The sequence below is a fragment of the Schistocerca cancellata genome, chromosome 2 (genome assembly GCF_023864275.1).
Source record: "Schistocerca cancellata isolate TAMUIC-IGC-003103 chromosome 2, iqSchCanc2.1, whole genome shotgun sequence".
NCBI lineage: Eukaryota > Metazoa > Arthropoda > Insecta > Orthoptera > Acrididae > Schistocerca > Schistocerca cancellata.
This window is the reverse complement of record NC_064627.1, coordinates 515,926,018-515,953,726: the sequence shown is the minus strand read 5'-3', so window position 1 is coordinate 515,953,726 and position 27,709 is coordinate 515,926,018. Positions and strand designations below refer to the sequence as shown.

Below are 27,709 nucleotides of genomic sequence, written 5' to 3'. Positions count from 1 at the left end.
TGGTCTCTTGCATCATTCGTGGGTGCATATACACCAATAATTATAACTTCCCAGGCATCATTCGTGGGTGCATATACACCAATAATTATAACTTCCCAGGCAAATAGGAATTTCTACCACAATAATACATTCATCAATAAATTTCCAATTGGTGATCCTCCTTTTCTGTTCTTTCTTTGTCATAATGTAGACTCCTGCTTTGACTGTTACCACTTTGGATGCCCCATTCCAAGTATGTTCATAATTACCAAGTTCTTTTTCTTCACCTTTCCTCTTGGTCTCACAGAGTATGACAACGTCCATTTTGAACCTGTAAAGTTCTGCTGGTAATATATTCAGTTTTGTGTAGATATCTTGCACATTCTAGCATCCAAATGTCATTTCCTTTTTTTCTTCTCCAGTTTGTCATTCAAGATTTCGTTTTTTTTTTTTTTTTTTTTTTTTTCGAGGCATAGTATTAGGTTTTCTTACATTTTAATTTTTTGACACAACTGCCAAACTTGGGGACCAGGTAATTTATTTTCAAGGTTTTCTTCCTTTAGCCTTTAATAAGCCAATATCAAGCTACAAGGCAGCCATTAGTTTTGGTCCATCTCAGCGATTTATTTTCGGGATATCCACCTGGTGAGCATTCCCCTATCCGCCACCTAGGCAGGTGCCCAATGGGAGACCAGCAACTCCACAAGGGATAAGGATAAATGCAAATCGTAGAAGTAACTGATGCCTAAGAAGAGTTATGTTACAGTGTTTGCAGCTTATAATGAGAATTAATCACTTGAGGAGAGAGATATCAATCAATACTGGCATCAGCAGGTAGTGTGCCTTTGTTTTCAATGCTAATTAAACAAAAGGATCCTGGGTTGTAGGAAGTTTTTAGAACTTTTAGTATCATTGTTCTGAAGCAATGCAAAAATAATTTGTCAGTGCTGCTTGCTACTGTGTACATTATGTCCTTACTCGTCCAGTGGAACTGGCATGCTTATTATTTTGTAGTCCTCTAGTTCTCTTTGTTAATTTGTAAGAAGAGAGTTACTTTATTGCTGAAAACTTGAAAGTACTGAAACTAAAATTTCAGTGAGAGATTGATGCCAATTTAACCATGGTTTATTACTAGTTTGTAACTTAATTTAACTCCTGGCTCAGGTATCTGAGTAACTTATTTTTTGTTCTTTTCTTTTCACTTCATTTTCCTTTAAAATAAGTGCTATTTTAAATGAATACTTTGTATCCTTTTTTGTTTCACATTCCAGTATTTCTTCATAAGGTTCTTTTGCTGTCAGTGGTATTAAAATGTTGTCGAGTTTGTCTGGAAGCAATGTGGAAATAATGAACTAACAATTTGACCTATGTCTGCACCATCTTTCTTCTACATTTTGTGGGCCAGTTGTCTTCCCCTCCCTTTTTTTTCATACATCTGTGTTTAAATGTGGAAAACTGAAGTAACCTATATGTAGCTCAGATACACTGTAAAGCTTCTGCATGTTATACATTTTTATGTAAGCTGAAAATAATTGTGTGCTTGAGGACTAATTGTAACAATATTGTTTCAGAGTTAACATGGAGAAACATAATATTATTGCTGAATTGCCATCGGATGCTAAGAAAGTAGTATTAGGTGACATGATTAGCAGTTCAGCATTTTGGGTCATGGACCCTAACGACATAAACATGTCTGAGCAGCGTAAAGAATTCCTTGTGAAGGAAGAAATACTCTCAATTCGCTGCAGTCAGGCAAAAGCATCTGATCATTTCCTACCAAAAGAAGCAGAGGTAAGATTTGCTAAGCTGTGTTAGAAAATTGTAATATGCTTTATGCTTGATCTGACTTACATGTTAGGTATTTTCTTGCACTCCATAAAAAAGTCTAATTTGAGGTAAATCCTGACTCCTAGTTTCTCTATAAATGTCAGACTTTCAATACAGATCTTTTTATCTTTGTAGACCAGTAAACATCTCATTATGTAAAAGTAAACTCTAGTGTAATATATAGGAAGTGATACTTTTGTAAGAAAGGCTTAGGTAGGAGGGCGGTGACTGAAAGAAGACATTTTAGGCACATTTACCTTAATTAGTCTGTACAGTATGGAGTGTAATATTACAACTTTCTTGTTAATCAATGGGAAAGAGCATTCTGTAGATATTGAAACAGAGCAAAAGATTACAAAATTTGATCAGAAAGTTGTGAATAAATTGTAGAAAGCAGCAATTAGATGACTTACCAATTCGCCTCAAATTCATACATTTTTGGAAAGCCTTTGATCCAGTTTCAACAAAATTTTTACTATTCATGTAGTAGGGAGCTACGAAAGTGGCAGCTGGAAGGGTAAGTGGAGAAGGCACCCCCTCCACCTTTCATGCATGTTTCACCCACTTGTTTTCTCACTGCACACCTCAGTTGCCACGAGTTGGCAGCCTTTGGCCCACATGTCTAGCCGATCTAAGCGAACTATGCTGTCAGATAATGCTGTCTGTATGCTCAGTGCATTACAAGGCATTCATTTGAAAATGATGCCTGAAATCTCTAGGTAGCACATTTCAAGAATGATTTTCTAATCAGAAGCTGTCAGTGACTTATTTTGAACACTTCATTATGGTATCAAATCCATACACCAAGAAAATGCTTTGAAAACACTGTAGTGAGATAGCAGCCCCTTCATATGAATGTATTCTTGTGTGTTTAGAAGGTATATTACAGCCAGCCATATACATTATTAATGTTCATCTGTTAAATTATAAAACTATTTCAGTTTTGATTATGTGATCATTCAAGCATTCCCTGAGGTTGCACATTAATTTTAACATTGCTACGAGACAAAAGACGCAAGTCTTCTGCAGGGGCGATTCTGGAAGTTGGTCAAGGGGGGAGGGGTTATGGGGGAATGGAATATGGCTTAACAAAAGGAGAATTGGGGTCCTCTACCAACAAATTGGTAAAATTTGGTGTTGCTTAATGTAGTTTTTGGTAATTGTTTTAGAGTTCAGGGTAAAAAATGTGTGTTAATAAATAACAAGATGCCTGTTTTAAGTTAAATGATATTTATTGGTTTAGGCAGTAAGCTATTTGACGCTCTTATTCTTTTGTTAAAATGTGTTTGGAATACATTGCAACCTATATTGCTATACAATTATATAAACAATGATTGATTCTATTGGAATAATATATTCACTGATTTCTGAAGTCATTTTATCCAGTGTAATATGATACTCTGTGTGTGTGTGGGGGGGGGGGGGAGGGGTGGTGGTATAGGGCCCCCCCCCCCCCCCTCCCTTGCCACTGCCCCTGGTCTTCGGTCCCCACAAGTAACACTGAAGAACATGACAGCACAGTCAGGTTTGGTGGCTGTTCTGCTTTGTACTGATAATTGGGGAGGGGGAGGAAAGAGAAGAGGACAGCAAAGGGAAGGGATGGGATTTATTGCTCTGAATACTGACTAACTGAGGAGTCATTTGAAGTAATGACAATACCTTCAGTGCACTTTCGTTGGATGCCTGCCTTCAGAAATTCTTTTTTTAAATAGAATTTCAGCATGGTGTAAATTGTTAATCCAGTGGTACATTGTGACATCATCAATTGCTTCCTCATGTAGATTCTTCACATCTTTCATTCTTGATGTAACCTTCCTTTTTACTAGTGTCCATATATTTTCTATGGGTTTGTATTAGTAAACTTACAACATTGTGACCCATTTCTGCTGTTAAGCTGTGAAATTCTATTGATTATTCATATTTTGGTGCCTGAATTCCAACACCATCTCTGCTTTTGTGTAGTGACCTGAAATGGAAATACTTTTCTCTTCTAGCCACTGTGCGATTTCTTCCTTCTCTGTGCTTCAGCTAGGAATTTTTTCTGTTGTTCTCAAATGATAACTGGAATTATCCATGTCAATCACAGAACCCTCTTCTAAACCACATAATAAACGCAAAAACATAGTCTCTACCTATGTCACTATTCATTTCTTGAAGATAATCGGTGTATTTGCAGTATGTAAATATTAGCTTTGCCCCTTTGATAAAGCCGTAATTGGATGACCCTGCATGACAGACCATACATAAGCATGTTTCTTTTGCCAGTTGGCACTTTCAGCCGGCCATTCGCTTGCAGGTCCCACCAGATGTGCTTTCTTGTGTGATTTTGATCCAGCCAAGTTGCTGTGAGGTGAATAAGAAGGCAACAATGATTTTCTTTCCTGATGCTGTGCATTCTTCACAGAAAATTAGCTCTAGCTGCTACTGTATCTACGTATACATCATACTCCACAAGCCACCTAATAGTGAGCAATGGAGGACACTTATGGTTGTGTCCCCTCCCCCTCCTCAGCCCCCTCCCCTGTTCCAATCATGAAAGGCACATGGGGAAGAATGATTGTCAGTAAGCCTATCTATTGGCCCTAATTTCTTGAATTTTTTCATTGTGGTCATTACATGAGATATATGTGGGAGGAAGCAATATGTTGCTCAACTCTTCCAAGAAAGTGCTCCCTCAAAATTTCAATTGGCGCAGTTTGAACATGGTTGAAATGTCGAGGCGTGGGTGTCGTATTACTAAATGAACCACCACGCCACTGCAGCATTCATTCCACAGTCCACGGGACAACAGAAGAGGCAACCTGTCTCTTGATAGAGTGCTCAATGCCGCTCTGCAATCAGGACCAGGCATGCGGCTCTGTGTAGGTTCAAGTGTCGACCAATTGCAGAGAATCTGGCAGCCTTTCAGGTGGTGAGTGCAGAGTCGTCGAATTATTCGAGAGAGTAAGAGGAGGTCATGGCAACAATTCCTGAACACCATTAATCGTTACACCAAAAGTTCTGTCGTTTGGGAGACCATCAGGAGTATTTCTGGGAGAGAAGGCAGATGCTCCATGGCTGCTGTAATGGGGAACGGCACTCTCCAAACCAATCCATGAGACATTGGCGAGACTATGCCAGCGTATTTTGCCATAGTTACTGCAGCAGCCTCTCAGGATCCAGGTTTCCAGTGCCATAGAGGTCTAGTTTCTGGTCCACCTCTGATGAAGATTACAATTGCCCATTTTCCATGTGGGAGCTGGATCCTGCAGTGTCTGTGGCTCATGACACATCCCCTGGTCATGACAGACTGCATTACAGTATGCTGTGGCACCTCACAAGGCAAAACAAAGATATATTCCTCACACTTTTTAATGCCATCTGGGTGTCAGGTCACTTTCCCGACTCGTGGTATGAGGCAATTTTAGTTCCCCTTTTAAAGCCTGGGACAGACCGTACATGCTCAAGTAGTTACTGTAGTGTTGCCCTCACTAGCTGCATGGGGAAGACCTTGGAGTGAATGGTCAACAGCTGCCTTGTCTGGGTCTTAGAAGCCAGGCAACTCCTTAGTCGCTTTCAGTGTGGGTTCAGGAGGTATCACTCCACCTTCGATAACCTTACCCTCCTGGAGGCGGCTAAACAATAGTCTTTCCTATGCCGGCATCACCTTCGAGGTATATTTTTTGACATCGAGAAGGCCTATAATAGTACTTAGAGGCAACTTATCCTGGGGCAGCTTCACAAATGGGGTTTTTGTGGTTGTCTTCCCATTTTTATTCAGTAGTTCCTCTCACCACGATATTTTAGATACAGAGTTGGTGACGTCCTGTCTGATCACTTTGAGCAGGAGAACAGTGTCCCTCAAGGTAGCATATTAAGTGTGACTGTCTTTACATCCATTGTGAAAATTTCTGTCCAGTGTTCCTTGTTTGTCGATGATTTCTCTGTGTTTTCTTCTTCTTCAAGCCTCTCAATGACAATACATCAGTTGCAACTAACTCTTTGACATTTGCATGAATGGGCGCAGAAGAGTGGTTTTGAGTTTTCCACCGAGAAGTCTGTATGTGTTCTTTTTAATTGTTCTTATTTCATTTTAAACTTTCCTGAGTTGAGGACGAGGGACACTGTTTTTACTTCTAAAGACACAGTGAGGTTTCTGGGCCTCATATTTGACTCTTAAGGTTACATGGTTGCCACATCTTAAGGACCTGAAAAAATGGTTTCTTAAGATTTTCAGTATTTTAAAATGTCTTAGCCACAGTACGTGGGGAGCAGACAGGACATGTGTGCTCCGGTTTTACAGGGCATTTGGTGTATGGGTCTGCGAGACCATTTTATTTAAAGATGGTGGATGTAATGCACCGTGAAGGGATTCGGTTGGCCACTGGGGCATTCAGAACAAGCCCTGTACCAAGCCTCTGTGCGAAGGGTGGTGAACCGCCACCTCGTGTCAGGCAATGGCTACTTATGGTGCGTCAGGTATATGAAATACTGTTCACACCATACACATCCACCTACCATACTATTGCTCAGCCTCCACTGGAAAGGCTTTTTCGTAAGTGGCAACATGCAACGCGGCGCTATGGGATTCGTGCACAGGATTGCCTTCTAAAGATGGGTGTGGCCAGTCTTCATGTTTTACATAGTTGTGGGAGCAGATTTCCACCTCGGCCTCACCAGAGGCCCAGATGTACTTTAGACTTGACAAATTTTAAGAAAGATCATACGTCAGATTTTACATTTCAGTCTCTGTATTTTAACATTTTAGATATACATCATGGTTTCACAGTAAACAAGAGCATTCCCTTGGCTGCTCTGTCGTGTTCCCTGACCAGGATTCACCTTCCTCACGAGTATACCATTTTCTCAGTGGAGCTCCTCGTGATCCTGGAGGCACTGAGGTAGATGCATCATACTCGGGGCAAACAGTTTCTCATTTTCCAATTCCTTAGTGCCTTGCAATCATTACAGAACCTGTACCCAGCTGAGGAGTGGTCTGGCTGATATATGACTAACTGTACTTGCTCCAATGGCAGGGTAAGCAGGTATCATTCTGCTGGGTGCCAGGTAATGTAGGGATATGGGGAAATGAAGAGGCTGATCAGTCTGCCAAGGAGGCCTGCAGAGGGCAGGATGTGGCTCAGTGTCGTATTCCCTTTCAGGCTGTTGTTTCTGCACTATACAGGAAGTGCATACAGTTGTGGGATGAGGAATGGCTGGCGGTGACAGCCAATAAGCTCTGGTTGGTGAAGTCAACAACCCAGCCATGGCATTTCCTCCTGCCAGTTGCTCAGGCAGCATGAAGTGACCCTCATGCGTCTTAGAATTGGGAACTGCCCTGTCACACATAGCTTTTTACTATGGCGAGAGAATCCTCCACTTTGTGATGCTTTGGTGTGCACATCTCTGTCAGCCATATCTTTATGGAGTGTGGTGCAAGGGCAGAAGCAAATATTGTTGGGGATCTGCCCTCTATTTCAGCTGATGATGAGACAAGTCTGACTAAGGTTTTAAAGTTTTGTGATGTGTCTGTACTCTGGCCCAAATTTGTAGGCTGGATGTTTTGGGGTGTCAAGAGTGGCTGGCTTCTCCTTGTTTTATTCTTGAGGTCAGCCAGCCATGTCCATCTGCTATATTGTTTTAGCTCCTTATAGCACTTTCTTCCTGTGTTGGTAATGTTTTACTCCTGACACAATACTTCCTTCCGTGGTTCTGTGCGGGTACGCACATAGTTTTCCAACTTTTGTTACCTATGTTTTACGTGCTGTTTTATTTTCCTGTTTTGTGTATTTTTTATAAACACTCATCGTAATCTGTTTTTGCGCAGGTGCTAAAGATCTTGCTATCGTGTGCCCTTACAAATATATCCATGTCTGTGTCCATGCCCATAGAAAGTAATTGATTTTTAGAATACTTACGTTTGGATGTAGACTGATTAGGTTCTGCTTTTGTATGATTACATTAATTAATGACAGAACAGGTAAACTTCATTATTGATCTCAAATACGTGACGAAACTTATCACTGATTAAGAAATACTGTATGCTGGTGAAGTACAACTGTGATCAACAACTTGTACTCGAACAAAACTAGAACTACGTTGACTTGACAGACACATGATATAAATAAACCCAGAACAATACCAGTTTAACAAAGTTTTATTAAAATGTTGACATAAAAAGTTTTAATTAAGAATTAAAAGATCACTGATGTTCAGGTGCAGCATTATCCTTCACAAAATACGTAGATTTTTTTGACAGATCTTTGCCCAAAATTATTTTTCTCTATAAAATTTAACATAATTCCAGTCTGTTGACAGTTAAAAAGAACTTTAGATAACTTTTTGACTGCATTAATATTTTAATTGATAATCTTTTCATGTGATCTCGTACAGAGGCTAAATAATTTAGGGTAGTTGGTTTTTCTTGACTGAGGAACTGATGACCTTGTTGTTTGGTCCCATAACACCCCATCCCCAACCAACCATCTATCCCTAATAGTTAAAGGAAACAAATCTCCATCCTCTCTAACACTTTGCACATCTTCTGTTTACTTCTCTGTTTACTTCTGCTGTTAACTGGTTGCCTGCTTATCTCATTGAATATACTGCATAAAACATTGGAAAGCTATTAGTAAAAGCCTGGTTTTTCATTTTTGTGTATGTAAACTTTACTCTTGGCATTACTCTTATTTCAGCAGTGTTTATTTTCATATTTGACTGCAACATTCTCTAGGATTTTTATATATTCTGTCACAGATGGTCGCAGTGCAGCATCCACTAACCCACAGATGGCACAGAGGAACTGTGCTTAGACTCTCGAAGCTGGACCGAGGCTACATTTATCGTGTTTTTCTACTAGATTATGGTATCTCTATAGATGTCAGAAATGGAGCAATTAAGGAACTTCCACGTGAAATGATGAGGTTAAAACCTCAGGCCTATCAAATTGAGTTGTATGGCGTTGTACCTACAACTGTGGATTTAGATTATAATGTGATGAAAATGAAACGAATGTAAGTATAATGTCTCTATTTGATATGTAACTTATATTTGGAAGGTTTCTGAAGTAAACTGTATGTCAATAAGAAAAACAAAACTTATATTAGACATAGAGACACACACAATGTGGGTGACTACATTTTGGAACATTAAATCTTGCTCATTAAACAACATTTACGTTGTCTGAGGTGAAGTGGTAGTGAGCTAGGAGATGAGGTGCTGAGAGATGGAACACGTTGGCCAGACAATAACCTTGTTTCATAGTGGGCATTAAGTGCAGAAGTCCTAGGAAACAGAGAGAGAGAACACAGTGGCATGTTAATTAAAGTCCAACAGATCATTGGGCACTGCAGGCTTGTGACATGCTGGGTAATGTACTGGTGACTGTCGCTCTCCATAACAGTTTAAATATGGTTCAGGGCATCATTTTCCACTGAGACTTGCTCTTGCAATCTGAAGATGAGATATATGCAAACTTGGACTGACTGGGTGTAAACTTTGGCCGTCATGTACATAGGGGGCCAAAGGATAATAGGGTCACTACTGGTGCCTTTGTCTCATCGTTTGGGGTAAATTCATTGCCTGAAAAGGTAAATGTGATGGTATACTGATGTGATTTGAAATTATATGTTCACTCCCTACCCCACCCCACCCCACTCCACCCTACCCTACCCAACCCCTTCCCTTTTGGTGCTTCAAGTGTTTGAAATTTGGGCACATGTCTTTGCATTGGAAACCCCATCTGTAGGGATTGTGGACGAGCATTGCATGTGAACACTTCTTGTACCCCTCGCCCCATTTGTGTGAGCTGTGGAAAGCACCATTCTCGCTGCTCATGAGATTGCACTGTTTTCCAGAGAAAAGAGAAAATAAAGAATACAAGACTCTGGACAAACTAACTTACAAGAGGCCAAGAAGAAATACGAGCAGCTGCACCCAACATGTCGAACTGCGTCATATACTACAGCTACGATGACTTCACCCCCTATGGTGATGGTACTTCCGCCCATTACACCTGCTACAGTGGGCCCACAGTACTGCTCATCAACTATGCCCCCCCCACCCATGAATGGGGGCTCCCCTCTTGCTGCTTCTCCCACACCTACTTTGGGATCAGTGGGTTCCCACCCACCAGGGACATTGGTCCTCATCTTGCTTAACCTGCTCTTGCCAGGAAGGAATCCTTTGGAACACTTCCCTCCAAGGTTTCCACTGGTCTACAACTAGACACCAATCAGTGCCTAAAGGAGCTGCAGGCTACTGGTCGCAGGGCTTCACAGTCATCATCTTTAGGTGAAAATGATTCAGAGAAGCCCTCACAGTCATCAAAATTCTCTAAGGAGAGGAAAGAAAAGAAAAAGTTCTCCAAGAAGAATATTCCGGTGGCGCCCACACCACCAGATCTTACCGAGGCAGAGAGTCTGGCCCCACAGGGGGCTCACGGTTGTTTCGTGAGTACGTGCGTGGCGAGCATGGGGCCCAGAGCTATTGCAGCCTTCCTTCTTTCCAGGGCTGCATTTCCTTGCTTTTTCCCTCCTTTCCTCTCCTTGCTCCTTCCCCTTCGCCCTCTCCTCTCCCTGTCTTGGTGTCCTTGTTTATGTTGGCCCCACTATCCTCCTGGTTATGTTGGTTTTGCAATTTAGTTTTGTTGCGTAATCACCTCATCCTTTTGGCATTCCCTGGTCCCCCTCTGGGGTTTGACCTCCATTACTAAATTTCTCTTCCATAGTGTGAGCCATTTGGGGAAGAGCACCTTACCTAGTGTCTCCGACGTGTGCCCTCCTAATTCATTCCACCTTTTCTTTCACGTCGTTGTCTGATGCTAGGGTGCATAGCCAGCACGGTAGCTAGCCCGTGTGGTGGGGTCGCTATGTACCCTTTTGGTTGAGCCTCCTGAACCCACAGGGATCACACTTCTGATACATGAACTGTGACCTCCTCATGTAAGCCTAGGAGTGGTTGCTTAGAATCCTGGAGCATCGGAACTCCCGGCAATGGCCGCTGTGCCAGATGGCCCTTGCTGTGGCTGGGTGGCACTTGTGAGGAGAGCCCCTGATTGGAGTGGGTGGTATCAGGGCAGACGCTATGCAAATGAAACACACACGGGTCCAGAACTCTGGCCATTCTTCTGCAGCTGTCTCTCTGCCTGGCACTGATTCTTTTAGTACTGCTTCTCCTGCCCCTTCGGCCTTCCCTTCCATGGCTACCGCTGGGAGGACGGTCAGGCCCGTTGGCTAGGGGCGAAACCTTTCCCCTGCTATCTGGTTTGCACCAGGACTGATGGGTATACTTTCACCAATACCAAACCTTTATTCTTTGTGGAACACATTGAAGAAAAGTTTGGTGAAGTGGACTCCCTGAGCAAGTTGCGGTCGGGTTCGTTGTTGATCAAAACTGCTTCAGCTGCCCAGTTTGCGGCCCTTCGTGCCTGTAACCATCTTGGCACAATTCCTGTGTCCATTACCTCCCACCTGTCTCTAAATATGGTTCAAGGTGTGATTTTTCACAGGGACCTCTTCCTTCAAACTGATGAGGAACTTCGGGACAATCTCGGGCGGAGGGGTGTTCACTTTGTTCAGCGTGTTCAGAAGGGTCCAAAGGACAATCACATTGATACTGGTGCCTTTATCCTGGCCTTTGAAGGGGTGCCCTTCCTGAGAAAGTAAAGATTATGGTTTATTGATGTGATGTGAAGCCATACATACCACCTCCTCTGAGGTGTTTTAAGTGCTTGCATTTTGGACACATGTCTTTCCGCTGTTCGCAGGCCCCTCTCTGTGGTGTCTGTGGACGTCCACTCCATGAGGGGAGTTCCTGTGTTCCCCCTCCTGCATGTGTTAATTGTCATGGCAATCATTCTCCACGTTCACCAGATTGCCCAGCATATAAGAAGGAAAAGAAGATACAGGAGTATAAGTACCTTGATCGTTTAACCTACACTGAGGCACGTAAGAAGTATGCATGTCTTCACCCTGTGTCCATGGCATCTAGTTATGCTTCACCCCCCCCCCCCCCCAGACCCCTCTCCTCCCCCGTGGCTCCCACACCTTCTCCTCCAGGCACTGCTCCCTCTCCCCAGCTGGAGAAGTGTCCCACTTCTTCGGCGTCTGCCGATCAAGGGCGTCCCTTCCTGGCACCTTCCAGGCCAAAGGTCTGCTGCCACGCGACGACCGCGAGTACCACGGTCTGTCGGCCCCCAGGTCGCCCGATCTTGTTGCAGCTGGCTCCTTTATGCCACACAGCCCTCCTCGATCTCAAACAGAAAAGAAGAAGAAACATAAGTCCTGGGACAAGGAGCCTCTGGTGTCACCAGAGGTTCCATCCCTGGCTTCCCAACCCCCTCCTTGTCGGTGACGGGTGGTGACCCGGCAGCATGACTGGCTTTAGCCTGTTCAACCCCCATTTGAATCATCATTCAGTGGTTATCCAATGGAATTGTAATGGATATTACTGTCACCTTCCGGAGTTGAAATCCCTTATTTCGTCTTACTCTGCAGCTTGTGTGGTTCTGCATTTTACTGATCACCACTCACCGACCCTCTGTGGGTTCCGTGTTTTCTGTCGAAATCGGGTCGGCCCCCTGTGGGCTTCTGGTGGCATTTGTACGTTGGTCTGTACAGACGTTGCTAGCATGTGGATTCCTCTTCAAACTACATTGGAAGTGGTTGCTGTTAGGGTCCACCTGGACTCTGAGGTCACGGTTTGCAGTCTTTATCTCCCTCCTGACGGGACTCTTACACCTGCTGCCTTAACTGCCCTTCTTCAGCAACTTCCTCCTCCCTTCCTCCTCCTCGGGAATTTTAATGCTCATCATCCCTTATGGGCCAGTGCATTTCCATCTAGACGAGGTCTTCTCATAGACCAGTTTATTGCAGACCACGACTTGTGCCTTCTTAATGATAGCTCCCCTACTCATTTCAGTGCCGGTCAAGGTACCTTTTCTGCCCATTGATCTTTCTCTTTCTTCTCCCTCCCTCCTCCCTTTATTACACTGGTTGCCACACGACGACCTTTGTGATAGTGACCATTTCCCGTTGATTCTCTCACTCCCTTCCCCCTCCCTAACGGACTGGTGACCTCGTTGGTCTTTCCAATGCGCCGATTGGCCCCTATACACTGCACAGGTCGTTTTCTCCCTCTTTGTTGGGTTGTATTGATGACATCCTACGTGATGTGTCTGATGCGATTGTTCGCGCTGCTAGCCTTACTGTACCGCTCTCATCTAGACCATTTCGCTGCCAGCAAGTCCCATTGTGGAGTACGACCATTGCCATAGCCATCCGTGATCGCTGTCGAGTTTTGCAACACCTTAAGAGGCACCCATCCGTTGCCAACCTTATTACCTTTAAACGCCTTTGCGCTAAAGCCCGTTATTTAATCAAACAGAGCATACGGATATGTTGGGAACGCTATGTTTCTTCCCTCGGTTCTACTGTCCCTATGTCACGGGTATAGGCTACACTTCGCTCTCTCCAAGGGTGCCATTGGCAGTCCGCCCTCCCAGGCCTTCACCTCTCAGATGGCCTTTGTACGGACCTATTGATTCTTGCGGAACATCTTGCGACCCATTTTGCAACGGCATCAGCATCAGCCTCCTATCCGGCTGCTTTCCTTCACCGGAAACAGCGGGCCGAAGCTTCCGCCTTATGTTTTACCCCTTGTCAATCAGAATCTTACAATGAACCTTTTACTGAATGGGAATTTCTTTCCGCACTTTCTTCTTCTCATGATACGGCACCTGGTCTAGACTCCATTCATAACCAACTGCTTCAACATCTCAGTGCTCCACAACAGTAACATCTTCTCCGGATGTTCAACCGTATTTGGCTCCAGGGTGACTTCCCTTCTCAGTGGAGGGATAGCATCGTGGTTCCTGTCCTTAGGCCTGGTATGAACCCCCTATTTGTTGAAAGCTATTGGCCAATTAGTCTGACAAATGTTGTTTGCAAGTTACTTGAACAGGTGGTAGCCCATAGGCTCAATTGGGTCCTCGAATCTCGGGATCTATTGTCCCCTTACCACTGTGGCTTCCGAGAGGGACGGTCTCCGATTGATCATTTGCTTCGCTTGGGATCCACAGTTCGGCAGGCTTTTGCCCAGCGTCACCATTCGGTTGCAGTATTTTTCAACCTTCGCAAGGCCTATGTCACGGCTTGGCACCATCACATCTTACTTACACTTCATCAGTGGGGTCTTCGGGGCCCACTCCAGATTTTTATCCTCCAGTTCCTGTTCCATCGGTCGTTCAGGGTTCAGGTTGGTACTGTTTTTAGTTCTCCATGGACCCAGGAGACTGGCACCCTACAGGGTTCTGTATTGAGTTTACTTCTTTTCCTCATTGCTATTGATTTGACTTGTGGCATCTGTCGGTCCTTTGGTCGCCGCTGCTCTGTATCTGGATGATTTCTGCATTTGGGTTAGTTCCTCTTCGATGGCCTCTGCAGAGCGGCAGCTCCAGGGAGCTATACGGCATGCCTCTGTGTGGACCCTCTCACACGGGTTTCAATTCTCTCCTTTAAAATTGCGGGTGGTCCACTTCTGTCACCGTACTATGATCCACCCCGATCCAGAGCTCTATCTCGATGCACGACGATTGCCTATGGTCCCCGTTCCAGAGCTCTATCTCGATGCACGATGATTGCCTATGGTCCCACAGTTTCGTCTCCTGGGTCTTCTTATTGACAACAAGCTCACTTGGCTGCCCCATATCTGACTTCTAAAGGTAGGATGTTTCCGTAAACTTAATGTTCTTCGCTTCCTTGCCCACACCTCTTGGGATGCGGACTGCTCCATCCTTCTCCGCCTTTATCGTGCTTTAGTTCTGTCTCGCTTGGACTATGGTTGTCAAGTTTATGGTTCGGCTGCTCCTTCCACACTACACTTTCTGGATCCAGTCAACCATCGTGGTATACGTTTGGCCACCGGTGCCTTCCCTACTAGCCCTGTTGATGGTCTCCTGGTTGAAGCTGGGATCACCCCCCTTTCTGTTCGGTGGACCCAGCTTCTGGTGTCTTATGCAATCGCTGTCTTTTCCTCTCCCACTCATCCTTCCTATTCTATCCTGTTCCCAGATCATGGATGTCGCCCAACTGATTCCCACCCTCAGGCGGGTTTACCTGTTGGGCTCCGCCTTGCGTCTCTTCGCTGTGATTTTCAGCTTCCTTCTTTGTCCTGTCTTCCACGCTCCCTCCGCACCACCTCCCCTTGGTTAGTTCCTCGTCCCCGAATTCGGATGGATCTCCACCGAGGTGTGAAAGATTCCATCCCCCCGATGGTGTTCCATTCCTTTTTCTGCCGAATTTTATGGGAGTTTCGGGATGCTGTTGTTTTTTACACCAATGGCTCTAAATCTTGTGATCGTGTCGGATATGCCTTCACGTCCTCTATTGGCACAGAAAATCATCTGCTGTATGTGGGGTTTTTACTGCAGAATTGATGGCAATTTCCCAGGCCCTTACCGTTATTAAACAGTCCCAACACAACTTCGTTATGTTATGTATAGACTCAATGAGTGGCCTTCTGGCTATTGACTGGTGTTTTTTGCACCATCGCTTGGTCTCGGCCCTCCATGACCATCCCGCCGATTTTCACCGTGCTGCTTGTTCCGTCGACTTCCTTTGGGTCCCTGGCCATGTGGGTATCCCAGGCAATGAAATGAGCTTGCTGATCGTTTGGCTGGGGGAACAGTCACTCCCTCCCCCCCCTCCGTTCTCTGTAACCCCACCTGCAGCGGATTTACAGCTTCACATCAAATCCCACTTTGCATAATCATGGGCCAACTCTTGGGAGCCTACCTCCCTGTCTAATAGACTTCGTGCGATTAAGGTGACACCAGGCCCGTGGTGTTCTTCCTTTCACCTCTCCCGAAAGGACTCAACCACACTGTCGTCACCGCATCAGCCATACCAGGCTGACCTGTGGTTTTCATTTTGCATAATGAGCCACCCCCACTTTGTGATTGTGGAGCCTTCCAGTCAGTAGCCCACATTTTGGTGAAATGCCCCCTTCTTTTGGCTCTGCATACTAAGTACAGACTCCTCCGCACTTTACCTTTAATGTTGGCTGATGATTCCCGGATAGTCGAACTGGTTCTTAGTTTCCTCCGGGAAAGTGGTTTCTATTCTCAGTTTTAAGGTTTTTAGTCTCACTCTGGTGTTGGGGCAGGGCGGTGAGCGTTGGGGTATCTCCTACTGTAAGCTGTGTTTGGAGGTTCCCGACTCCCCTCCCTGGCCAAGATCCTCTTTTCTTCCCCTTTTACTCTGTTTCTATAACTTTTTAGTATTGGTTAGTCTCCTTTTCCCATAAGCACTTCTACATTCTAGCGGTTGAACGCTTTTAAGTCGCAAGTGGGCTTGCCTCTACTGCTTCAGAGGTGGGATATTTTCTGCCTCTAGCATAGCGTTGGGGTCGCTCTCTTGCTGTCTTACCTCATTTTGTTTTTACCATTGACGACACTGCACTTCTAGCCTTTTCCCTTTTATCGTTCTGACTTTTCTGAGATGTCACACTATCTGAATGGACCACATTTGCAGCAAGGGACTGATGATCTTGCTGTTTGGTCCCTTCAACCCCAATCAGCCAACCAACCAGAGATTCCGGCGGTCCCTGAGGTTCCAGTGTGCACCACACAACATAACCCGAAACCTATGTGTAGTAATGCAATAACCCCTCAGCTAGCAGCAGCTGGTGACACCGGGCCATAACCTGTCTCCTTAGGCCCTTTACAACCTGACAGAACGTCAACAACATTATTCTCCAATTTAATTGTAATAGGTTTATTCCACGACTTGGCTGAACTATGATATCTTGTAAGCAGTTCCCCTGCCTTCTGCATTGCCGTTCAGGAGACTTGGTTTCCAGCAATGCAGACCCTGGACCTTTGTGGGTACAGGGGATATTATAAGAATCATGCTACCTGTGACAGGGTGTCGGGTGGAGTTTGCAAATATGTTCTGGACACTCTGTATAGTGAACTTGTGCCTCTGAATATACCTTAGGAGGCTGTGGCTGTTTGGATAAGGGCATTTCAAGATATTACCATCTGCAGTGTTTACCTCTCTCCCGATGGTGAAGTTCCTATGAACAAATTGTTTGCATTGGTCTCTCTGCTACCCTCACCTTTCCTAATCTTGGGTTATTTCAATGCTCATAATCTTTTTTGGACTAGTATTTGGGAGGAAAATGATTCAAACCCACATCTGCCCACCCTAATTTAGGTTTTCCGTGATTTCTGTAAATCGCTTCAGGCAAATGCCAGTATGGTTCCTTTGAAAGGGCATGGTTGACTTCCTTCCTAATCTGATGGGACCAGTGACCTCACTGGTTGGTCCCCTTCCCCAAATCAACCAACCAACCAATCCTTTTTGGGGTGGAACCATGATCACTGGCTGCAATTAAAGACCTTGAAAACTTACTGGCACAACTTAGCCTTTGCCTCTGGAATACTGGTGCCCCCACACGCTTCAGTGTGGTGCACAGAAATTTCTCTGTCATTTACCTTTCCATATGCAGCCTTTGTCTTTCCCCATCCATACACTGGAGAGTCTGCAATGACCTGTGTGCCTGTGACCAGTTCCTGATTGTCCTTTCCCTCCCTCACTGTTGCTCCCCTCGATGGGAGAGATGGTCTCTCAGTAGTGCTGACTGTGGTGCTTTCGCCTCGGGTATCGCCCTTGCAGGGTGTATATGTGGACAAGGAAAAAAAAAAAACCTTCCCGGATTTCCCGGTTAAAAATACACTTTCTCCCGGATGAAAAGACATTTTTTCCGTGTTAAGTAACAGTATACTTTTCCTCAGAACTGTAAAACTTATCAATCCTTTATATGGTTGTGGTTTTATACACCCGCTTAGAATTTCCCGGCACTTTAGAAAACGAAACTCAGGGGAAAAAATACGTTGTGGAAAGATGTCTGATATGCAGCAAAATGTACACTGCATATTTTTGTATTACGAAAGTATAAATTCAAATTCCACCAAACACCGCATGTTACTTTACGAAGGATTGAAATCGAGATTGCAATGCGCTTTTGTAAGCCAGTCGTAGCTCATGTCAAGCGATCTCGCCAGCTGATGACAGCAGATATTCAGAGCATAGGATATGTGATGTTGTCAACTAATAGCAACATCACTGTTAAGTAGCGAGAACACACAAATAGGAAAAGGTAATGGTTTAAATTACTATACATAGTGTTGCTACAAGAAAAGAAAAGCTTTCACGATAATAATGGTCTCTAGGATTAATAAGCCCCAAGAGAAGCTAAGCTTTCAGACATAATGTTGACCTTTTTTGCGCGTGTTACACTTTAAGATACATCACACAAATGTGCCAGTAAAATTTTTAAAAGCGACATAAATGTTTGATCTTCTGGGCTCGAAAATATTCTAAATGGTCGTCCTCAAAGATTTGATTTTTGAATGAGAGTCAAACATTCTGTGATTTAAGAAATTCATTGGACAGTCACGCACAGAGTTCATCTTGTGTAAAAGGAAATTTACTTTACTTGAAAATAACGCTTTTGGAACAACCATTCAGAATATTTCCCCGCGACCTGTTACAAATGGATTCGTTTCAGCAGTTTGACATCCTGCCCCTCTTAAAAAAATCTCTCAATTAACACTAGATGGGATTATTCGTAACCGGCAGAACAAGAACTCTTCAGAAAATTTGCAGTCTTTAGTGCCTATTAGCTAATAACTTGCTGTTTTGTATGGCATAAAATTAAATATATGATACATAAAATGAGCAAAGACAAGAGAGAAGCAAGACAGTACACATTTCTTCAGTCCGAAAGGCCTAGCTTTTTATTCTCTCTAATCTTGCCACAGCTTTATATGGCGTACTTTCCTTTCTGGGAAAGAATCTATTACCTTATCAAAGTTTGTCAACGTTTTGCTATATGAAAAAACGAAATGTCGTCGTCTAATACTAGAAAAGCTGTTAATACAAATAAGTACCTAAGACTGGTGTGGTTTCTCGATCTGATTACGCATATTTTGTCACTGTCTGTTAGATAAAATGAATAGGCCTGCCTAATACTGCAGAAATTGTTACACACATCAAATAAATGAGACTGTTTTGGCACAAATAGTTATTTTTATAACACGATAGAATATAATTCACGAAGTACCAATATCAAATGCCTATTAGGCCTACTATAAGCAAAAAGTTTTATGTTAGGAAATAGTTTCATATGTCATTCATACTCTCTAGCTTCTGAAGCATGAGATCGAAAAGTGGTAGTACGAAATTTTTATATAAATTTGGAATCGTCATGTTCTTCGTAATTTGTGTGAGTCGGCATTTCTTCTCCTTCCTCGTTCTAACAATCTTGTCATCACTAATTCTGTAACTATTCCTACCAGCGCCAACATTTATTCTCTGGTTAACGTCACTAACCCTGCCACAATCGCCGGTGTAGTTATTCCGCATTTATTCTCCGGTTAGGCGTTATTACGTGTACGTACAACGTGTTTTCTGCTCTACTCCGAGAATAGAACTTCAGCGGCTGCTAGCCAGGGATTGTTCAACTGGCCCTTAGTAGTGCAACGGTCTGGCCAAAAATTTTCTGTAAAAATTTCATTTTCTTGGATACACGAAGAAGACAATATGTAGTCTTTGTTGCGTGTTATTCCTGTTAGTCGTTTATTTCCACTCTGGTAGTCTGAATCTATGTAATTAGCTAATAATTATAACAACGCTGATCATTTGCAAACCCAGTCAACCACGTAAACAGCGATTGTCATTCACCCTTTCAGCTTTATTCGCTCAGCTCGTATAGACCCGTCCCCTTTTGTCTTATTTCTATATGTGACGGGGATTCCCCTGGCAGAGACATCACGTACACTATGCACGCATTCTAAAATCAATTTACGATTCATTCAGAAATCAACTTAAAATTTGATCAAAAATATTCAAAAACCAACAGCAATGCGTTTAAAATCATGTGAGTAATCGATAGACCAACATGCACTGGATGCTTGGCGCTTTGTGAACAGCACTCACAGCTATTAGGGACATTCTTCCACCTACTCAGTTATAGTTGCCTATCATTATCAGTTAATATCCTTTAACTGAACAACACACCAGATTAATCTCAGGCTGTTCTGTCAATTAGGCACATAAAATAGCATGTCAAACAACATTTTGTTTGTGGTGATAATCTGGATATCATGTGAGAGACATGTTGCGTTGTCTTGAATGTATACAAATTTCAAAAACAGATTTGAAAATATTTTCAGAAACGTGAGGAAAGGCACCTGATGACAAGAGAAAAATATTTGGATGGAAAGGCTAGTAGTGAAGAAGGATGGAAAGGAAAGAGGATGGTGTCAGGATGGGAAAAGAAATGAAATTAAACATAAAATGGAGATTGCTTTGTTGTAAAGCATATAGTTAAAACAGACAGAAAAAATGGATAAATGGATTGGGAAATGGCTAAATTTTCATTATGGATTAATATGAGGGTGGTTTGAAAAGTTCTTGGAATCACCAGAGAGGTCAGCACTAGTGCAATGAGTTGTTCACATGATATTCATTGGACTGTTGCCTGTACACATGTGCCACATCAGTGCTCTTGGAAGAGAGGTGTGGCGGTGACGTGGCTCTGTTTTTGTTCCCACATAGTGATTTGCGAAGACGGAGAAAATAGAGATTCGAGCAGTGATTAAGTACTTTGTAAAGAAAGGAATGAAAGCAAAGGACATTCATGCCGATTTCCAGAATACACTGGGGTACTCTGCTCCTTCATATTCAACGCTTGCCAAGTGGGCAAATGAATTTAAATTTGGTCGGGAGAACTTAAATGATGACTCACGCAGTGGTCGGCCAAGATGTGTCATTACTCCAGAAATCATTGCAAAAGTGCACAAAATGGTCATGGACGATCGCTGATTGAAAGTGCACAAAATTGCTCACACTTGCCAGATGTCATCTGAAGGGATATATTACATTTTAACTGAAGAATTAGAAATGAAAAAATTATCTGCAAGGTGGGTGCTGCGACTCTTGAAGCTGGATCAAAAACGCATGACAATGGACATATCAGAACAATGTTTGGCCCGTTTTAGGAGAAACGAAAAAGATTTTTTGTGCCGGTTTGTGACCACAGATGAAACTTGGGTGCACTACTATACCCTAGAGACAAAACAACAGTCAAAGCAGTGGAAACATGCTGATTCCCCACCACCAAAGAAAGCAAGGGCAATTCCTTTGGCGGGAAAGGTCATGGCATCAGTGTTCTGGGATGCTAAGGGGATTTTATTTGTAGGTTATCTCCCCACGGGGCAAATAATTACTGGAGAGTACTATGCTAACCTCCCGGACATATAGCAACAGAAGAGGCAAAAAAAGGCCAGGTTTAGAAGGAAGAAGGTCATCTTCCATCAAGACAATGGGTTCCCGCACACGTGTTGTCGCCATGGCAGAATTACATGAACTAAGTATGAATTGTTGCCACACCTGCCTTATTCCCCTGATGTGGCTCCGTCAGACTTCCATCTCTTGCCAAAACTGAAAATTTTTCTTGGTGAACGAAGATTCACTTCAAATGAAGAATTGATAGCCAGAGTTGACAACTATTTTGCAAGCCTGGAGGAAACCTTTTTGAGATGGGATCAAGGCACTGGAACATCATTGGACCAAGTGCATTAATCTACAAGAAGACTACATTGAAAAATAAAAAAAGTTTCAGTGATGTAAGTACTTTTTTTCTACTCAGTTTCAAGAACTTTTCAATACACTCTCATATTATACGGAGCTGAAAGAGATGGATTGATACTGAAGAATGACATTTTCAGTTCATGAATCATGAGTCAGAACTCCGATGTTATTGTCATACAATTATTATTTCCTTCTGTTAGCCTGCCCTCTTCCTTATGTTGACCTCATAGTGAACGTGTGTCTTCTTCTATGAAACACTATTGCATACAGCAGCACCTGCATTTGTTTTCAGCATTTGTGTAAAATGCTCCAGTCTGCCCTTTATTTATGTGGCAGATGAGTTCTTCTGTCATAAAATATATCCACGGATTATACACCATTTGAATGGAGCTTGCAGGTCTAGAGGCCTCCCCCATTTCAAGTTTTTAGGGCACTTCCATCTTAGTGCATAATCTAATATAGTAATTTATTAATCCAGAAACCATTTTTACAATGATTTACAATTCATCAGCCCAGTACAAGGGGAAAAAACGTAAGATACATATCCTGACATATAAATGTTTACAGAACTGTTTAATGTGGATAGGTCAGGTGTTGGACCGTGACCTTTGTTAAGGAACTGTCCCAATATTTAACTGGAATGACTTAGGAAAACCTAAATCAGGATGGCCAGACAGAGCATGAACCTTCATCCTCCCAAATATTAAGCTATTGTGTTAACAAGTGTTCTACCTCATTCAGTTTATACCTGGTGTACAATGTTAAGATGAAGAATAGTTACACACCACTCATTACATTTCCCATCACTTGTCACTGTGTGTGTGTGTTACATTCTCTACCTTCCCTTCAGCATTTTTGAGAAACTGAGTTAGCCATATTATGTATTGAGTGAGATGTTGAGCTCAGAAAGAAAGTGATACGTTGGTATTACGCAGTTCAGATTTTGGGCATATGATATCTCTGTAAAAAAAAAAAAAAAAAAAAAAAAAAGCATAAGGTTGTGAAATTTGTTATTATGTGATGGGTGTTTAGTCGTGATTTATCTTTTGCTAACCTCTAATTTTAGTTTTCTAGGTAATCTTTGTATACACAGACTATAGTTTGTACAAAATTACTTTGGGATTGACCCTTGGTAGGAGCACGTGGAAGTCCAGAATAGAGTTGCTATGTCCCGCAAACAGGCAAATGGTTCATTTTATAAATATGGAAATTACATTGAAGTGTTGTGGAAGGGTTACATTAAATTTTGATCTTAGTCGTATCTGGGGAAATAAATTATTATGATGATATACGAACAGTTTACGAAAATGCATTTTCTCACGACATTATTGAATTTTGGACATGCCATGCAGGGAAACTTTTTTTTTTTTTTTTTTAATTGAAGTTAGGGGAATACATTATGGGAATCAAATCTTAAGAGTACGTCATATTTTCTTATGTTTGAAACTTTGTTGGAGATCTCTGTTGTGAGATAATCTGAGTTAAATATGACACACAAGGATCTGTCTGCTCCGTCAGCTTCTAATTGGTGCCCGTACGGTTTCAACACGAGAAGTGAATTGTTACAGGTTTGTAATGAAACTGTTATTAAGTTTTCTGATCTGTCTACTTAGAGTTCTAACACAACAAAAAATAAGTTTAAGGCTGTTTATCACGGTGTGAAAATGTGTATTAGATAGACCAATTTCTGTTGTTTAGAAAGAACAAATGCAATACAAATAACAGGGCCTCTTTTTTACAGTAGTTATATTGTAAACAGTGATATTTATTTTGTGTGGTACAGATTGAATTTGAGAGATGAACTTGCTGTGGAATTAGTTGCTATTAAGACCATCTTATTCAAATTTCAAAACTTCTTCCAATCTGCAGAGGTGATATTCCTGACAGCTTCTCTTGTGAGTGCTTTGACTGCAGAGAGGGTAAATTTATTATTATTTCTGCCAATGTAAACTTTAATTTGGGCCCATGTTAACTGTGTTGGGTTGAAATGGCAGTGGTAAGGTGGTAGCCTAATGACTTTATGTCTATGTTTCTTTGTCAGTTCATCGAATTCGTATAGAGAGAACTGTGGCTTAGAGGGAGATTTTTCCCCCCATAAGTGCCACCTTTTTAAGGTCATCACTTACATCGACATTATGGCACTGAAACCAGTTAATGATTTCCTTCTTCTGGTTTGCCATGGTGGTGCATTGTCTACCTCTACTGAATGGTAAGGAGCATTACCTAGAACTGTTGTTGATGGTTTTTCAAGATTTGGTATTAGTGGATCTTTGAATAATTTTGTAAATGTAAAGTGGTTTGTTTCTTCTTGAGAATCTCCGGTTTTCTTTGATTTAAAAAGCAGGGGACTATTTGTGAGAAAATCTGGCAACATGAAGAAGAATAAGTCTGCCCCTCTTGCTGGAAGGCAATCTGATTGTTTCTTTTGTTGTGTTGTCTGTCCAGCCCTCCTTCACAATGTGACCAGAACTGACCCATGTTTCGTCAAGTCACACTACTTTGTTGATGTTTATGCTATGAATATCACTTAAAAATCGAAATTGCCATGCAGCTATATTATCTCCCCCCATCAGTAGCTTGCAGCCACAGAAATCTCCATAGTAAAAGCATAGGTTGTGCAAAACTGTGGATGAGGGTATAACACTGCTTTGAAAAGCTTTGTTTCTTTAAGTGTCACCAGTAACTTCCTGAGTGTTGGGTGTTCCTTCCTGCAAAAATCATCATAAACATGATGATGAATCGCATCCCCTGCAAATGAGTCGATGTTAGTAATACATCCATACAACATTTTTTTCCCCAGGAGTGTTAAGTTTTGATGATTTTTCAGATTCATTTTATTTGTTGAACATTTCCTTCCCAATCTTCACAGTGGTGTTTTTGTTTATATTCAGAGCTGCAGCAGTTCTGTTGATTACTTTGTTAACACAGAGCAGTGGACCCCCATAAGCTTCTCACTCCCTAAGCAAGCATGTAAAACTCAAACCATTTCTCTCAACTGCTCTGCTATGGCAATTCCTTGGTGAAGAGAATGACATAGAATTTTTCCATTTGCAATTTTCGACAAACTTCCCACTGATGTTGTTGAGTACCATACAATGAATGACTGTAACAACCAGTAACAGTAAGAACCAGTAACAGTAACAATGAATAATAGTAAGAATAAATAAAAGAAAATAACTCTTACAACTGTAAAAATGAACACACAGTAAGTCACACAGTATGGTTGCCGGGAGGTCTCATCCATGATGTGGAAGAGGCCCTGCCGGTAGCTATTGAGTGCACTGGATGCAACCGGCTGCACATAGTGGCGCTTGTCGGCATGAATGACACCTGCCGCTTGTTTTCTGAGGTCATCCTCATCTCCTTTCAGTGGATGGCTGATTTGGTGAAGGCAACTAACGTCACACACAGGGTGCAGGTTAAGCTGTCTTATTTGTAACATCATACCCAGGGTTGATCGCAGTCCTGTGGTTTGGAGCATAGTGGAATGTCTAAAGCAGAGGCCCAGATGGCTCTGCATCTGTATTGGATGCGAATTTGTCAATCTCCAGTATCAGGTACAGAATTGTAGGGTTCCACTTGATAGGTCGGGCGTGCATTACACACAGGCAACAGCTACTAATGTAGGGAAGTACATGAGGTGTGCACATGGGCCTTTTTAAGTTAAAGTCTCCCTTGGGATCAAAGACGATTTGTCTGATAAATTAGACACAGTGCCCTCAGAGAATGTTTGTGTTGTTGCAAACCAGAGATAGGAAAGGTTAATATGATTTTAGTAAACTGCAAGGGAAGGTCCCAGAATTAGCACTGCTTATTGAAAGTAAGACAGTATTGGGAACAGGAAGTTCATTAAAACTGGGCGTAAATGACAATGAAATCCTAAATTCAGATTGGAATATTTATCCTAAGGATTGCTTAGTTCCCAGTTTGGCGGCTCGTTTATTACAGGAAAGAATTCGATAAAATCTGGCGAGGTTGTCACGGATTCTAATTGTGACTTTATCTGGGTGATTTTAAGCATCAAAAATCAGTCAAAAATGGTAATTGGATGCTTTTATATACTGCTTGGATCAGGAGCTCTAGTGGTAGAGGGCCTCAGACATAACTTGCAGAATATCGTTAATAAGTTTCCTAATCACGCCGTTGTAATTGGGGGTGACTTCAACTTGCCAGGTATAGATTGGGAGTGTCATGCTATCAAAACTGGTGCCAGAGACAGGGACATTGTTCTGAATTTCTTGTTCAAAAATGACTTTGCGCAGATAGTTAGACAACCAAATTGTGAGGGTAACATCATAGACCTCCTGGCAACAGACCTGAATGTACCAAATAGATTACTGCGGAGGAAAGTATCAATGATCGTAAAATTGTGATAGCTTGTATGACAACGGGTCTGCCAAAGAATGTTAAGAGAAGTAGGAAGATAATTTCAGAGTATAAGCATAAAATATTTGGTGATGAGGATGAAGATGTGGAGAAAAAATGGAAAAAAATCAAAGGAATCATGCAGTATGCCCTAGGCAAGTATGTTCCAAGTAAAGTCTTAAGGGGTAGGAAAGACCCACCATGCTTCATTAGCCATGTAAACAATGAAAACTTCATCTCAGATTCAAGAGAAGTAAAACTATAGCTGACAAACAAAAGCTGAATGAAGTGAAAATGAGTGTAAAGAGAGGAATGAGAGAAGCATTTGATGACTTTGAAAGTAAAACTTTGTCAACTGATCTGAGTAAAAACCTTAAGAGTTTTTGGTTGTATGTAAAATCAGTAAGGGGATCAAAATCATCTATTCATTCGCTCAGTGAGCATACTGGCACCGAAATGGAAGATGACAGAGAGAAGGCTGAAATACTGAATTCAGTCTTCCCAAATTGTGTCACCATGGAAGATCGAAACACGGTCCCTCCTTTCAATCATCGTACAAATGCCAAATAGGCAGACATTGAGATAACTGATCGCGGAAGAGAAAAACGCTACTGTCACTGAGTGGTGGAAAGGCATCTGGACCAGGTGAGATACCTATAAGATTCTACAAAGATTATGCAAAAGAACTTGCTCCTTTTCTAGCAGTAATTTATCGTAGATCACTTAAGCAATGAAAGTATCTAGCGACTGGAAGAAAGTACAAGTCATTCCCGATTTAAAAAGGGCCGTAGTACACATGCACACAATTATAGACCTGTATTGTTGATGTCTGTCTGTCTGTAGAATTATGGCACATGTTCTGTGCTCAAGAATCATGACGTTTTTGGAAAATGAAAATCTCCTCTAAAAAAATCAACATGGATTCTGCAGACAGATTGTGCAAAACTCAGCTTGCTCTGTTCCTCCATGACATCCACAGTGCCATAGACAATGATGCTCAGGTTGATGCTGTGTTCCTAGACTTCAGAAAGGCATTTGACACCACCCTGAACTGCTGTTCAGTGAAAAAAAAAAAAAATGAGCTTATCGAGGATCGGAGCAGGTCTGGATTCAAACTTCGTTGCAGACAGAACTCAACATGTCGCTCCTAACGGAACAAAATTGACAGATTTAGAGGTAACTTCTGGAGTACCCCAAGGAAGCATGATAGGACTGTTACTGTGTACAGTATATATAAATGATCTAGTAGAAATGGTTATAATAGAAGGGAACATTCCACGAAGGAAAAATATACCTAAAAACAAAGATGATGTGACTTACCAAATGAAAGTGCTGGCAGGTCGACAGACACACAAACGAACACAAACATACACACAAAATTCAAGCTTTCGCAACAAACTGTTGCCTCATCAGGAAAGAAGGAAGGAGAGGGAAAGACGAAAGGATGTGGGTTTTAAGGGAGAGGGTAAGGAGTCATTCCAGTCCCGGGAGCGGAAAGACTTACCTTAGGGGGAAAAAAGGACGGGTATACACTCGCACACACGCACATATCCATCCACACATATACAGACACAAGCAGAATATGTCTGCTTGTGTCTGTATATGTCCACAAGTACTCTGCTACACAAGTAGCTTCTTCCGAATAGCTTTGGGAATGATGCTGCAAATTGCGATCTCTGCTTGTACCCCATGTGCGAGGCCAGCAGCCTTCACCACCATGCCAGCAGCCTGGACGAACTGAGGATTGCCTCAGAACGTATGTGACAGGCATCGTTGGTGCCGACCTTAGTCACAACAATCAGATGACTGCACCGTGCAAAATCGATAGCCACAGGCCAGGCCACTTCCACATCTCCCCCCCCGGCAGACATACCGAGCGCACATTGGCTTTCTGTCCAGCC

General features: G+C 42.5%; 1 protein-coding gene across 2 annotated transcripts in view; it reads left to right on the top strand.

The window, feature by feature from the left end:
• The window catches only part of LOC126162064 (putative ATP-dependent RNA helicase TDRD12), a 429,957-nt gene that overhangs the window by 6,901 nt on the left and 395,347 nt on the right, over window positions 1–27,709 (top strand). For both annotated transcript variants that reach the window (XM_049918325.1, XM_049918324.1), the window contains exons 2-3: window positions 1,551–1,770; window positions 8,542–8,798. In XM_049918325.1, coding sequence (XP_049774282.1) covers window positions 1,558–1,770; window positions 8,542–8,798 — 470 coding nt within the window. In that variant the 5' untranslated portion in view covers window positions 1,551–1,557. The remainder of the gene's footprint in view (window positions 1–1,550; window positions 1,771–8,541; window positions 8,799–27,709) is intronic.